The 15,270-nt window shown below is 39.6% G+C and overlaps 1 protein-coding gene across 2 annotated transcripts in view; it reads left to right on the plus strand.

Annotated features, from left to right (window-relative positions):
• LOC105024740 (glypican-6) overlaps positions 1 to 15,270 on the plus strand; it is a 99,144-nt gene that overhangs the window by 51,814 nt on the left and 32,060 nt on the right. Inside the window, exons 5-7 of one of the 2 annotated variants that reach the window (XM_010894851.3) lie at positions 10,530 to 10,660; positions 11,471 to 11,617; positions 13,370 to 13,399. In XM_010894851.3, coding sequence (XP_010893153.1) covers positions 10,530 to 10,660; positions 11,471 to 11,617; positions 13,370 to 13,399 — 308 coding nt within the window. The remainder of the gene's footprint in view (positions 1 to 10,529; positions 10,661 to 11,470; positions 11,618 to 13,369; positions 13,400 to 15,270) is intronic. The other variant, XM_010894853.3, reaches the window with a different exon arrangement.

Consider the following 15,270-nt stretch of genomic DNA (forward strand, 5'->3'; position numbering starts at 1 on the left):
TGTCAGAAATTGTGACATTTTGGCATTGATTTTGAAAATATGACTGATCATGCAAAAAAAAAAGTCCTTTATTTAAGGATAGTGATCATATGAAGCCATTTATTGTCACATAGTTGTTTGGCTCCTTTTTAAATCATAATGAAAAACAGAAATCACCCAAATGGCCCTGATCAAAATGTACATACCCTTGAATGCTTGGCCTTGTTACAGACACACAAGGTGACACACATGAAAATGGCAATTAAAGGTGAATTTTCCACACCTGTGACTTTTTAAATTGCAATTAGTGTCTGTGTGTAAATACAGTAGTCAATGAGTTTGTTAGCTCTGACATGGATGCACTGAGCAGGCTAGATACTGAGCCATGGGGAGCAGAAAATAACTGTCAAAGGACCTGTTTAAACAAGGTAATGGAACTATATAAAGATGGAAAAGGATATTAAAAGATATTAGTTATTAAGAAGTGGAAAATTCTGGCATCTCTTGATACCAAGCCAAGGTCAGGTAGACCAAGAATGATTTCAGCCAAAACTGCCAGAAGAATTGTTTGGGATACAAAGAAAAACCCACAAGTTACTTCAGGAAAAATACAGGCTGCTCTGGAAAAGATGGTGTGGTTGTTTCAAGGAGCACAATACGACAATACCTGCCAGAAAGAAGCCTTTACTGCAGCAGTGCCACAAAAAAGCCTGGTTACCATATGCCGACAACACCTTGACACGCTTCACAGCTTCTGGCACATTGTAATTTGTAGTGACGTGACCAAAATAGAGCTTTATGGTCAAAACCATTAACGCTATGTTTGGAGAGAGGTGCACAAGGCCTAGAGTGAACAGAATACCATCCCCACCATGGGAATGAAGCATGGTGGTGGCTCACTGATGTTTTGGGGGGGTGTGAGCTCTAAAGGCACAGGGAATCTTGTGAAAATGTATGGCAAGATGAATGCAGCATGTTATCAAAAATTACTGACGGACAATTTGCATTCTTCTGCACAAAAGCTGCGCATGGGACACTCTTGGACTTTCCAGCACGACAATGACCTTAAGCACAAGACCAAGTTGACCCTCCAGTGGTTACAGCAGAAAAAGGTGAAGGTTCTAGAGTGGCCATCACAGTCTCCTGACCTTAATATCATCGAGCCAATCTGGGGAGATCTCAAACGTGCAGTTCATTCAAGACGACCAGAGACTTTGCATGACCTGAAGGCATTTTGCTAAGACGAATGGGCAGCTATACCACCTGCATGAATTCGGGGCCTCATAGACAACTATTACAAAAGACTGCACACTGTCATTGATGCTAAACGTGGCAATACACAGTATTAAGAATTAAGGGTATGCAGACTTTTGAACAGGGGTCAGTTCTTTTTTTCTTTGTTGCCTTGTTTTGTTTTATGATTGTGCCATTTGGTTATGACGTACATTTGAATGTGAATCCCATTAGAAATAAAAGACAAGTGTTTTGCCTTCTCACTCATGTTATCTTTACAAATGGTACATATATTACCAATTCTCCATGGGTATGCAAACTTTTGAGCGCAACTGTACTTTTTACTAGACACTATTTATAAATGGACGCAATAGCTTTAAAAGATACAACATGACCTGCAATGCCGGTCTTCGGTTGCTGTCTTCTATATTAAATCTGGTTTCTGGAAACGTAACATCTTAGTGATGGAAGAAATCACTCTATCCAAACCATTATTGCTATACAAACGTCTCTGACTTGGAGTAATGATGAGAAGTTGTGACCTTGTGAGTCTCTGTGTGACACATTGACAGTTTTTCAGTGTTACAGTGCTGGGGAATAATTTTATTGAAGTGGCAGCAGTTTTTTGGTCCTAATTGATCTTATACTGTCCATCCACCTGCCAGAGGCAAATTTACCTTGAATGTGTGCATTCTTGTTAATGGCTGTAACGTTGTCATCCCACCTGAGATGATGTGGGGGATGATCGTCCCTAGGGATTTGAACCATTTCGCCAGTCCAACAGCTGGGTCCTCAGTCTCTAGGAGGAGAACTCAGGTGGGTGTAACCTGAAGCTAAACCTCCTCCTCCACATTTTTTTTTTGGTCTGTGTTGAGTTCAGTTTGACGGCACAAAAACATCACCCCTCTGACCTCTCCATGGTACATCGCTCCATGCTGTCAGTGATAAGGCCAAAGTGGTGTAATCTGAAAATGAGAATGGATTGACAGAGGGTAATGAGATAAGCACGTATAGTTAACGAAAGGACTGCACAATTTGGATAAAATATTGAAACACTTGAGAGATAACTGGGTAGTGGACCTCATTTAAAAAAATTTATCAGAAAAATAATAGCCTACGGTACATCATGTACTAACTGGATAAAAAAACTAGTTAAACATTAAAGTGCTTTTGAAACATGTAACACATATTACTGATTTCAAGGTGCTCCCTGTTTCTAAAACATTGAAATTGCATCTACCCATTCAGTACACTGACGTTTGCTAGGTTTACACCATTGCCAGTAGTTATGCAAAATCAACCCTTTTGCTATACATTCTTCTGTGTGTCAAATATGTTTTCAAGCACCAACCTTGAAGATGAAATTCTTAACAATGATGCTGTTGTGTATGTGGGACAATATATTTGTGCCACACACTTGAAACAGAAAATCTAATTTTTCAATCAGATGTATTTTATAAAGCCTTTTTACAGAAACCCCAAAGGCTAAGCGACAATAATAATTGATGCTCAGTGGCTAGGAAACTAAAATTGACAAACCATTAAGCATTTCAAAAGATAATGTAAGTAACAGAGAAACATAAATACTACGTCTCACTTATGGAGATACACATTATTTTATGCTGGGCTTCTGAAAATAAATTGTACATTGGTCCAATTTCCAGGTGGGCTATATTGTGCAGCCTGTGGCTGTTACTTCTGCTCATTGTTTCATACAATTATTGGATTAGTTCAAGTATCAAACTGAACTACAAAAAAAACTGCTAATACAGACCTTTTGTGTGCACATCCAGTGTCAGAAGATGTGTCCTTCTTGGGTACCAAAGTTACATTTTATTGCATTAATTACTGTACCATACAATCAAACATTCTAAATATGTATTTTTTTTAAATCTCTAATACTCCCTGAACCTTAGTTTTGTTTTGTTTGTACATGTGACAGTGGTCCTATTATATCTTATTGCTACCAGCTATTCAAACAAACAAAAAATTACTCCCCAGTCCATAACAATCAGTAGTCAATTGGAAGAATTACTTTTTCAGCATATTGCAAATCACAATCACCAAGGGTAGTAATGTCCTTCTGTTTCCTTGATCTGCTATTTTCAAATGCAATTGGGGGCTGTTTTTCATTTACAATAATAACATAAAAATAGCAAGCTAATACGAATTTAGCTAGCTGATGATGTTTAATTTATGTAGCTAAATATGGTGTAACACTAATTAGCATCTCATTTACTTAGCTTGCCATAGCTAGTTACTTATACATATTTCTTAATATTTTCAAAATGTATTTACTTCAACTTGTTTTCCTGCTGTCTTGGTTTTTGGGTCCTTATAAAACCAACATAACTGCCAATATTCCATATTTTTGGCACTAACCAAGGCTTCGTGATGGTTCTAATGACAAAACTGAAATGACTGAAATTAGTTTTTAAACTAGCACCAACAAAAAGTGTGAAAAACACTGGCAAAAGCTTTTGTTGATTTTTAACCATAAATGTAATCCAGACTTGTCAATACCATATAATAAAATACATTTTTCACTAAATACTGAATAGAGGTTCTGAATTATTTTTTGTCAATAAACTGGCCAGTTCTGTTGTGTTTTCTATTCATTGATGGCAAAGAACATGTAATGAATTATAAAGTAAGTCTATAACACAACAAAAAGTTGTGTATATTGCTGAATATTTCCAAAGGTAACGTATGCCCTGAAATTGTATTGCATTTGTTTTGTGATGCGATGTAGCAAATAAACGTATAGAGCTATTTATTCAGACTTTATTCTGCTCCATTGGATTGTTTTAGTTTTCTTCTTCTCGCTCAGAAGTAAGTCATTGAGTCTGAGTTTTCTGACTTGGGGTGATTTAGTAAAGTCTTCTCCTTTTACAATTTCACCCCCCCCCCGTCCCCGTCCCCCCACCCCCCCCCCTACTGGAGCTTCTGCTAAATGGATTTATAATGGTTGTATGCTCTCTGACTAATCTTTGTTGGCTGGTTCCACCACATAGGGACACAGGGTTAAGCAAACACAAATAAGTAATCTTATATCCTTTGTGATATGTGACCACAGTTGATAGAATCCTGAAATCCATTAATGTCCCTGGCAGTAGAGAAAGGTGAGGGTTGGATAGTCAAAGCCGTTAGAAGAAATTGCTTCTTTAATGAGCCCTGTCTTACTAGAACACTATCCCAAACACATTAAGAACACATTGTTGATGGACTGTAGGCATAGCCTGTGAAATAATGTCTATACCTAATCTGTTGCCAGATTGAAGGCATTGTGGCAGGAAAAATAAATTTATACATTTTTTTTTATTAAGTAAAGTGGCAGTGACTGAAAACAGTGGTAGCCATCTGAACAAAGAAAAACATGTATGTGGCCCACAAGGTCATGTACTCTTAATATCTTTACCCAGCACAGACAGAATATGACTGGCCACCCCTTGGATTTATGGTTCCTCTCTACGTTTCTTCCTAAGTTTCAACTGTTCTTGGGAGTTTTTCCTAGCCACTGGGCATGTTGTTCCTTGGGGTTTTAGGCTGGGTAAAAATACTTTGTGACAACTGCTGATCTAAAAAGCTGTATCAAAATAAATGTGATTGATTGTTATCTGTGACCCAGATATTCAAATAGATGATAATAATTCACCTGAAAGGAATCATTTTTTAACCATCCTTTTCATATGATTTAAATAAGATAAATTTGTCTCCGAGCTGTGCCTGCTGAAATCAGTAAGTCTAAAAGCTTTTCATTGCATTGGTCACATCCATTCTTCCTCTGATTTCAAAGTGGTTCAGCTGGTAAGACTGGGTCCAGATTGCATTAATTTTGTGGTGATCATGTGTTTCCCAACACATGATTTTATGAGGAGAAAATGGATGTTGATAGGACACAAGTATTTCCTCTACATAATTCTAGACAAAAATAGTTAAACGCTGTCAGTGGGTATTAGAAATCAGTGGACAAATGCTTTGTTCAAAACTCAATCCCATGACATCCTTCACCCCATTAGTAATGAGATCCATTGGAGAATAGTTCATTATTGGTTTTCTACAGAAGAGTCATTAGGACCAGCTTCTCTGTACAGTAACTGGTTCCACAGGAAGCATAGAGTTTCATTTAGCTCAGCTATTGTACTGTTGCACGAATTAATCACATGTAGAATCAGATGAAAATCATCTAATTAACACATGCATCATTTTCCTGTATCAAGTTAGTTCATGTGAGCACATTGTATTAATAGAGTAAAATTTGGATTGATACATTAGTTAGTGTTATGTGTTGCTGGGGGTAATGACACCTAGGTTTATTAAGCAGGTGGTAATGATAGATTACCTGTGTTTCTGTTAAAACGTGATTCAATAACTCAGGCTGAACTGCATCAAGAGAGCAACAAAACTCATTGGGTGTCGTCTGTTCCTACATTTAGTATATAGTCATATTATTGAATATGTCACACCAGTGAATGTCTTTTAGCAGATTATTTTATCCACTGTCACTTACAGTAGTGAGTGTGTGGACAGGTGTCTTTTATACAGGTAACCAGTTCAAACAGGTGCAGTTAATACAGGTAATGAGTGGAGAACAGGAGGGCTTCTTAAAGAAAATCTAACAGGTTTGTGAGAGCCGGAATTCTTACTGGTTGGTAGGTGATCAAATACATATGTCATGCAATAAAATGCAAATTAATTACTTAAAAAAACATGCAATGTGATTTTCTGGATTTTTGTTTTTGATTCCGTCACTCACAGTTGAAGTGTACCTATGATAAAAATGACAGACCTCTACATGCTTTGTAAGTGGGAAAACCTGCAAAATCGGCAGTGTATCAAATACTTGTTCTCCCCACTGTATATAATATTTTTCCTACTGAGGAATATGGTGTCATCTGAATTTCAACTCGTCAATATTTCTTTCTAAGGGGAGTGCCCTTTATTAGTTGGAGCACTTGCCCCCCGAAAGGCTTTTGCGTGTCCCTGAGTGGCACTATATCAGTCAGCTCGTTTCGGTAGTATAATTGAAATACACTTCAACAATCTATGAACACTGTTCAGGACTGGTCTCTTCAATCCACAAACTCTTTTTTAGAGATTACTGCCATTCGCAAGTGACATTATTTTTGTCATTTGGCTGTGGAGAATGTCCTCCATGTAGATTGTTTTATCTGTAAATTAAATATTCATAGGTGTGTTTTAAATGACGTTACTTCCCCAGTGTTATCCCAAGATTATTAGCAACCTGTGTCAGACCTTGTCTTCTTCTCCAGTTGTAGAGCTGTACATGATAAAAGTGCCAGTGGCTTCAGCGTTTGGGTTCACACTATCTGATATTAGCATTTAAATCCCCTGCAGAAATAATATATTCCAACCCCCCAATAACTCCTTTCTTCCATGTTACATTTTGTTTGACTATTTTTATGCTTTGCAAGTCAAAGAGCCTGCCTCATGAGATCTAGTATATATCAGACAGAAAATGAAGTGTCTGTTGTTTAGTCTTTCTGGATGACTAGAAAGAACAAAGGAACAAGTCTCCCGAGTTGGTGTCAGTAATCTGGTTTGATGTGGCCGTTTGGAAACTGTGTGAATGAATTGAGTGCTTTTTAGGAAATTAATGTATGGTTTGGGAAAGGTAGTTACCATGTGTGCAAATATTTAAAGTCTCAAATTAACTAAATGTAACAATTTATTTTTGCATTTTCATAGTTATTAATATTTCAAAATTGCAGTGGTGTCATATTATACTCTCTGATGTGTGTGTCTGAGTGCAACACAATGGTGGGAGCACGAATAGGCAAAAGGGAGAGTCCTCAAGGGAAAGCTTTGGTCAAGGAACAATATGCTTTCCCCTGCTAGTGTTTTTCTGTGTCATATAGCACCATTAGTTGGCTGAGTGAACCGCAGATGAGCTATGCTTTACTGAATCTAAATTACATGAGAGCCATTTTTCATCCAGGGATCTCTTCAGAGCATGATGGCCCTTTTCACTTTCCTTATTTGTCCTTGTCTGCTGGAGGTTTTGCTCTATTTCCAGGGTTCCAGGGGGTAATATTTTCAATAACTGAAAATAAGATAATTTTTGTTGGACAGGTCTTCCCTTTTTGGTGTTACAACATGCTGTAATTGAGCGTTGCAGACAAATACATTTGGCTGATGGCTTCCCCAAATAATGTTTGTATGGTCTTTTTTCACAAGGATCTCCAGTCTTTATATCATGTGCGTTTATACGCTGTCACTAGTAGCACCCTCATCATCATTTTTGGACCTTTCAACTCAAAATAGGACAAGATGGGTCCTGTTTGCTTGGCTGTGTGGTGATGATAACCAGATTTCATCCTGTTGGCTGGTGGCCTATCTCCGCTCTAAAGTGATGCAGGGAGAGCTGAGCTTGGCCGGATGTAGTGGCAGTCCAGTCACAGTGGACCAGACTCCGTGCTCTCCTCACAAATGAGACTCATTAATCCTCCATCTAGGTAGTGAGTACTGCCGCGTGCCTTCGTCTCTTTAGGGACACGTCGCCGTGGCTAACTGCGCTCCAACCGGCCTGCTCGGATTCGACCCAACCCGGCGTCGCAGTTTTGGCTCCTGACTCGCGGTGTGGCCCATCTACGCACCAGCTCTCTTTTCCCCTCTCAACTGACTCTCTTTTCACCCTCTCTTCAAGTCCCTGCTCTCTACTCTCTTCCTCTCTTTTGCTCGCTCTCTTTTCTCCCCCCCCCCCCACCCCCCCCCACCCCCAACGGGACTGTGTGTGATGAGGCACTGCATCCTGGGCTCCCTGTGTTTGCGGGGTCCATCTGATAAACATATCTTAATTCCACACTGCTGTGGAAGATTGCCATCTTCCCTGGTGCTGCTAACGGCAACTCCCTTCACAGTCTGGAGATCTGAGAGGGGGTTCGCCACCGCCTGCTCTGACCTGGATTGTCCACGTTTGAATTTTTAATGGTGTTTATTTGAGCTCTGTGAGCTGCTCGTATCCTTACTGCTACATACCTGAGACCTGTAACGTGCGTTCCCATTACATTTCAGTTGTCAGCATTGGCATTGTTAGATTCAGGAATGTGTGTTCCCGTAGCACTGTGGTTCAAGCTATGACCACCTGCGATCACAGCTCTGTTCCACATTTTATTTTGCTGTTCCATTTGTCCACGCATTGCCACTTTGTGTTCGGTCAAACAGCAACTCTTGACCACGTCTGCATGTGTTATGTATTGAGTTGTAGACACACGATTTGCTGTTTCGCAGGTTGAATTAACGTGCCGGTGTGCTGGTGAAGCTGCCGGTGAGTGTTCTATTTTAGATGATGTCAACCGTAAATGTTGCCTGTTTTTGGGAGAGTGCCATGGGAAATAATTGTGAGGGCAAGGTTCCACTGTCTCTTTAGGGTTTTACCTTAAAAATTGCTTGGTCGAAAGTTATTTTGCCCAAAATGTACAAAATGGTGCCGTTGAGGCATAAACCAGATGACGTGGTGTGCATTCTTTGAAAATACAGGCTTGTTTTCTTTAGACTTCTGTATCCTCAGAAAAGTACGAACATAGAATGTGAACCTTCAGTATCCGGTCAGTGTCATGTTCCTTACTTTGGCACTTTAAACATAATTGTGATTGAGGTCACTGACTGCACAGAGAGCAGCTAGGAAACCAGGAGAATCCTAGTGCGACCCTGACCTTAGCCCGGGTGGAGAAACACAGCTAGCGGAGCCTCTCCCTCCTCATTGTAAACAAACACAATTGCTCTTCAAAGGGCCAGCAACAGATCAGATAATTGAAAAGGAAATGGCACCAGAGCTGACTGAGTTAATGTGCTCAAGCCCTTCGTCAGCTCTTTCCCCCTTCCATTAGCGATAGCAGGTCCCCAAGGACCACAGACTATGTTATCCTTACTCTGCAATCATCGGTAGTAGTTACGGGACACTGGGAGATTCATTATCATGCATTTCTTGAAATGAATTCAAAAATCAGCAAAGCTTCTCTTTTACTTATTTAATGGAAGATGACTTTCAAATCAGTCAGTTCTGTGTTCAGGGAAAGTAACGTGTCAAAACATTGTCTTCCCTGTTACGATTATGCTGAATTGTAAATCTGTTGTAAGTGGCAATCAATTTACTGCTTATGAACTCAAGGCTGTCAGAAACGCAAAAGGACATTTGTATTGTTGTTGTTTTTTTAAGAAAAAAGTACTGGGATGATTGCAGGCCTGTTGAAGACATCATGGCAATGCAGATTTATGAGTTTAGCCAGTTTTTTCAAGCCCTAAATGAAATGATTACCTCATTCAGTAGGGAGGTAATGATATAGTAATTATGGCTGGGTGTGGGTGGCAGGATTCTATACTGGGAGGTCTCCCAGTGACAGGGACTCTGTCCAAGGCTGAGAAATTCTCCAGGATAAGGGAGCCCCAGAGCTGTATTCCAGGCGTAGGTGTTCACCACTGGGGGTGCTAACTGGCTAGGACCCCCCTGTGTCAGGTCCCCCTTTGTTTGTAGAGCACCATTTCCAGTCAAAACTCCTATTAAACAGACAGTCCCAGACAGTGGCAAATTAACATGGATATCCCCCCTGGACAGTGCAAAGCAGTTCTGCTCCATGACAAAACGAATTAACACACAGTTTTTATAGGATATAACTAGGTGGCTAAGTGATTCTAGACAGCAATGGGATGCATCATATTTTTCTTATACAGTATATAATTAAGGAGACAGTGAGATGTGTGTGGCAATTTTTCTTTTGAATTGGACGTAATTTGATTTAGTCCACCCAGTGGGGACCTTTAGTCCACCCACTGATAATAAGTGACCTTAAAGCGTCCATGCTTCGGGTGAATTAGAAATTAAATTAAATCAAAGATGCATCAGCGCTGTTCATTTTATTCTGTATAAATTAGTGATATTGACTCTATTGAGATTGAGATCTACATAGAAATCAGATTTACCCCCATAAGTATTAATGCAACATGATTGCAATATGTGTTTCAGCTATGAGCTGCAGTAATTCATTTGACATGACAAACCAATATTGGAACTTTTTATGATGGGACCACAGAAACTCTGACACTTTGTTATAGACGATAATGATAGTTTATGAAGAATATTTGAAAAATAAAAACGCATTAAGAGATACATTAACTGTCATAATTATACAAAGCTAAAGCCTTGCATGCAAATGAAAGATAATACGCTTATTCTGCCAAGACCTCTCCAAATTTTGCAACACTTTTGTAGGTCCTTGTGGCTAAATGTCTGTCTTTTTTTCTCTTTCCCTGTCTCTATTTCTCTCTATATTCCTCTCTCTCCCTCTTCATTGTGACAGATGCCATGTTGCTGGTGGCACAGAGGCTGGAGGGACCCTTCAACATTGAGTCTGTCATGGAGCCCATTGATGTCAAGATCTCAGAGGGCATCATGAATATGCAAGACAACAGTGTCCAGGTTTCCTACAGGGTATGTCAACCAATGTAGAGAAATATGATTCCCAAAAGTAGATGAAGTCCCATAACACACATTAAACACACATTAAACACTTATTAAACGTGTGTGGCATTAGACACTTCATATGAGAGTAGATAACAAGTGAAGGCAGTAGGGCACGTCTGCATTCTGTCACAGTTTATATTTGAAAATCAACTGGGTCCTGCTTTAGGTGTATTACAACCCATTCTAATTATATCCAATTTTAAGACTTTGTATTTGAATTACATGTTTCCTTTTGGTTAGGTAATCTTAGTTCAACTAACAGTAGTTAATGTGTTTCCTGTGTTTTACTGCATTTTACTTTTCCCACAAAATTGTAGCCATTGCAAGAAAGAAACTGTGGTTGTGAGGAGATTCTTCAGCCTACACAATGTTGGGTGCTTTCCTTCAAGGCCAAATGCTCTGTTGGCTTTCTCGTGATACTAATACAGCTTTGTTTATTTAAAAAAAAAAAAAAAAAAGCATGTATCTGTGGTGAATTGCCCATGATCCTTTGAAATAGTGAAGTCTAGGATATTACACAAAGTTGGTCGTGCATCATTTAAAAAGAAAATCCACTTGACCAATCCTTTCTGGTTGGATTCATGTACTCTGGTTAGATGAACGTGCTCCAGTTAGACTCACGTGACTTTGAGCATTGTCATGTTGGGTTATACATGGGATGTAGGATCCACAAGGCCTTAACAAAACATCATTGTTTGCCCACTTTTCCACATCCACAAGTAATTCTAGCTTTTCCTGCAGTCCAACAGTTGGATGTCATTCTCTGTGTAATTGAAGGTTTTTCAAGGCTGTGGCCAACCAAAGCCCTCAGGAATGGGCAGCAGGTCTACCCGGGGCGTCTCGGATGTGTTCAACGCCCGCTTCAGGCCTTACAGCCCGGAGGAGCGGCCCACCACTGCAGCTGGCACAAGCCTGGACAGACTGGTAAGAAGAGGCAGAGACCCACACGGCCCACAGTGCCTCCGAGTAAACATCATTTTTCTTTCTGTCTCGACACTGTTGATTAAAGCTGGTGATTTGCCATGGCTGGGGCCCCCCGTGGACGGGAGTTAATTATTTGTGCTCTGTTCAGGCCTCACTCTCTTCTCTATCGATCCATGTTCGTTAACAAATCATCAGTTCTTCCCCAGGAGGGCGAAGAGAAGTGTACAGCGGCTTCTGCCCTTGGTGTGTTTGTGTACCTCACGAATAAGAAAGAGCAGATGAATATGATCCAGGAGATAGAGACGGAGACGTGTGTTTGCTGTATAAAGTGAAGCTTTTTATTTCATCACATTCATTGGATCCTCCGATGTTCCTCTCATGCCGTGACAGTGACACTGAGTTGTTATTTTGGTAAAGGTGCTGTAGAGGTCACTATGCAGTATAAGTGAGGGACATTTCTCATCATGGACTATCCTCACAATGACTGAAACACACACACACAAACCCACACTGAAAAGTCTCTATCATGCTATGCTAGAGTATTTATTGTTGAAATAAGTATAAGTATTTATGTTGAAAACCCCTTAAATGTGTTTATCGTTTTAATATAAAAGGATTTCATCACGTTTTTCCATGTTGCTCAGTTGGTAGAACTTCAATTTGTACAGAGGACCAGGACAAAAAAATTGACTGCACTCACTATTCTGTGGAAAGGAGTGTCTGCTAAATTTAAATATACAAAATACAAGTTGAACAATATTCCACCTACATAAATACCTTATTTTCATTATCACCGCAGTATTTCAGTGGCAGAAGTGCATAAAGATGGAGGAATTCTTATAAACTTACTTATACTTGTTAAACTATGTGGCCAAAGTTGCTATAAATCAGCACAATCTACATTTTTCTTTAATCAAAAAAACATTGTCTTAGTCCTAGGATTGTGTACCTACAATGTATAATATGGCAAACTTAGACAATGAGGGCTATGGGCATGTGAGCCAGCATCTTTATCAACCATTGTCATTGTGGACTTGTTTAAATACAATTATAATGATAGCCTTAAAGGAGAATTTAACTTTTTTCCACTTGATGTAAGATGTTCTTACTCTGAAATGGTGGTCTGTGAACATGTTCTCTTATCAGCTTAAGTGACATCAAACCAAACATTTGGAGGAAAAGGAATTTATATGCTCGCACCCCAATTACGTCTGTTGAACATTGAGTTGAAAAAATATGTAATTCTCCTACAATGCTCTACATGGCTTTGCCTGAAGCCCGAATCCCATTATGAGAAAAGATACATTTTCTTCCATTTATTTAATTAAAGGGATAGTTCGGCCCAGATTCATATTTGGGTAAAAGTCCACTTACCCTGAGTTGTTCATGACGGCACGCAGAGTCATTTTTAAAAACAATCCCTTATTCAGCCCTGTCCCAGTCTGTAATTAGCATTATTAACATTGGACAAATTCATAAATGGAAACATGCATCCCGCTTTACAAAAGATGCACTGCAAGTTGAAAAATTACTCTACTGTATGCCCCTTCAGGAACCACTCAGGGTGTGTGGACTTTTACTCAAATATAAATGTGGGCCAAACTATCCCTTTAACAAATAGTAATTATGATTTTTTTTCTCCTCTTAACTTTTGAAAGGACTGATGCTTTTGGATGAATTAATCTCTGTGTATTTCTGCCTCTCTGAATTTAATTGACATGCTTCTCTTTCCCATTTTGTTCTGCCTACCAGAGGAATGTTTGGAGTGCAATGCAACACAGTGTAAGATTTCTGAATTCTACTCCTTAAGTCGTCCTATTTTGACATGATTCAGTGCATCTCCGGGTAGTCTCATTTTGGTTCTGTCTTGAAAGGCAGATGAAGATCGCTGGTACATATTCACAAATTGGGTGTGGGAACAGTTCAGTGATGTCCAGGTGTAGCAGAGAGTAAAATAACAGGGCACTGACATACACTGACACCTGTCAGTGTAAAGAGCTAACATGCTACTGTGAGCAGTGACTATCGCTCCATCTAAAACAGGCATACTGTTAAATCAGATCAATATAATGATGTCGGGTCTGAAAAAAGTCTCTTTACAGAGATGAGTAATAAACTCTTCCATGCAGGTGGGTGGTCAAATTAACATGACACACAGCCCTGAAACAAAATGTATGCTGAAAAGAATATTGGCGTTGTGTCAGACGGAAAGAGGTGACACTTTTTTAGATTTCCTTCACCAATCTGTATCATTCTCATTTAAATGGCAAACCAACTACGTGGGTTATTGGCCTTGCACGCCCTGTAGTCATTTTGGCGTCGAAGTAGGAATGCATGAGCAGATAATAACTCTTACTATAAAATATTGGAGTGGATCCATGATGTCAGCTATTTAGTCCCCACTGAGGCCTGAGGTCCTCTATGGAATCAAGAACTCTACCAAGTACCTGGATATTTTGACCGAAATCCTGGTTCCCTCTGCCAGGAGGCTGATACTTGTCGGTAGTTGGTTCTTAATGCAAGTCAGTTCACCCTAGCCCATCAAAATCAACAAATAGTTTGTTAAATCCCATTTTTTGCAACAGTCTTCTGAACGTGAAACCTATTGAAAGGCTGTGGTTTGAATTGAAGAGGGCAGTCCATAGAGCAGCCTGATGGGCCTGAAAAGGTTCTGTATGGAGTAATGTTCTGAGATCCCAATGTGTTCTCTAATCTCTTTTTTTTTTGTAAATATAAGAAATCCTTGAGGGGGGATATGCACGACATACTACGAATAATTTTGCCTTGAATCTTTAAGAAAATCTCCCACAGATTGGGAAACTAAAATATTTGTACTTGTTTTTACAGGCTTACTTGTTAATGCATACTTTTTTGGCCATCTAAGACAAGAGTGCCAAAATGTTTGGGTGACCATATCAAATAGCATGTCTGAAATGATGACCTATTGAGGTAAATCATGGATAGCCATTGCCTTTCAGGTCAGTGAAGTGGATGTCTACTGGTCAGGGCTTAAACGTATATCCTTTGGTGTTATATTGTCTCATCTGCCCTACTAGGGTTAGGGGTTAAGGGTTAGGGTTAATGACATGTGCTGTCATTGACAAAATAATAATTACAGACTGATATTTGCCTTAAATTAGATAGGGTTGTATATAACTTGGCAACTACAGTGACGTCTGTAAGTTTATGTGATATATATTCCTTTGCCAGTATGTCAGAAGCTACTCCAATAAGACTAAACGTTCAGATAACCTTTTTTATATTTTGAGTACCTTGTGTTTGATTTATTTTTGGAACTCTTGAGAACTTGGTCGTGGCCTGTATGTTTTAGGGTCTCCCGTAACAGCATTTGGTTTTTAAATATCATATTAGGATTCAGTTGTATTACCAAGACCGGTACTGTAGACTAGGGCGTTGAAGGAGGTGTAAGTTCCTTCAGACAGTGAGGTGTCCTCCCTAGAGGTTAATATTATCTACCCGCTATATCTTTCCAGACTCATCGGAGACGTCCATTGCCATAGCTAATGTTGTCAACTCCTGGACGAGCCCAGCCAATAACCGGGTGATGTTGTCCATCAGAGCTTGTTCTCAAAGCGGTCTACAACTCTGGGAGGGGTGGTGGTGGTGTTCCGGTGGCTGCTCAAATGCCAGAC

The sequence above is a fragment of the Esox lucius genome, chromosome 16, assembly GCF_011004845.1.
Source record: "Esox lucius isolate fEsoLuc1 chromosome 16, fEsoLuc1.pri, whole genome shotgun sequence".
Lineage (NCBI taxonomy): Eukaryota > Metazoa > Chordata > Actinopteri > Esociformes > Esocidae > Esox > Esox lucius.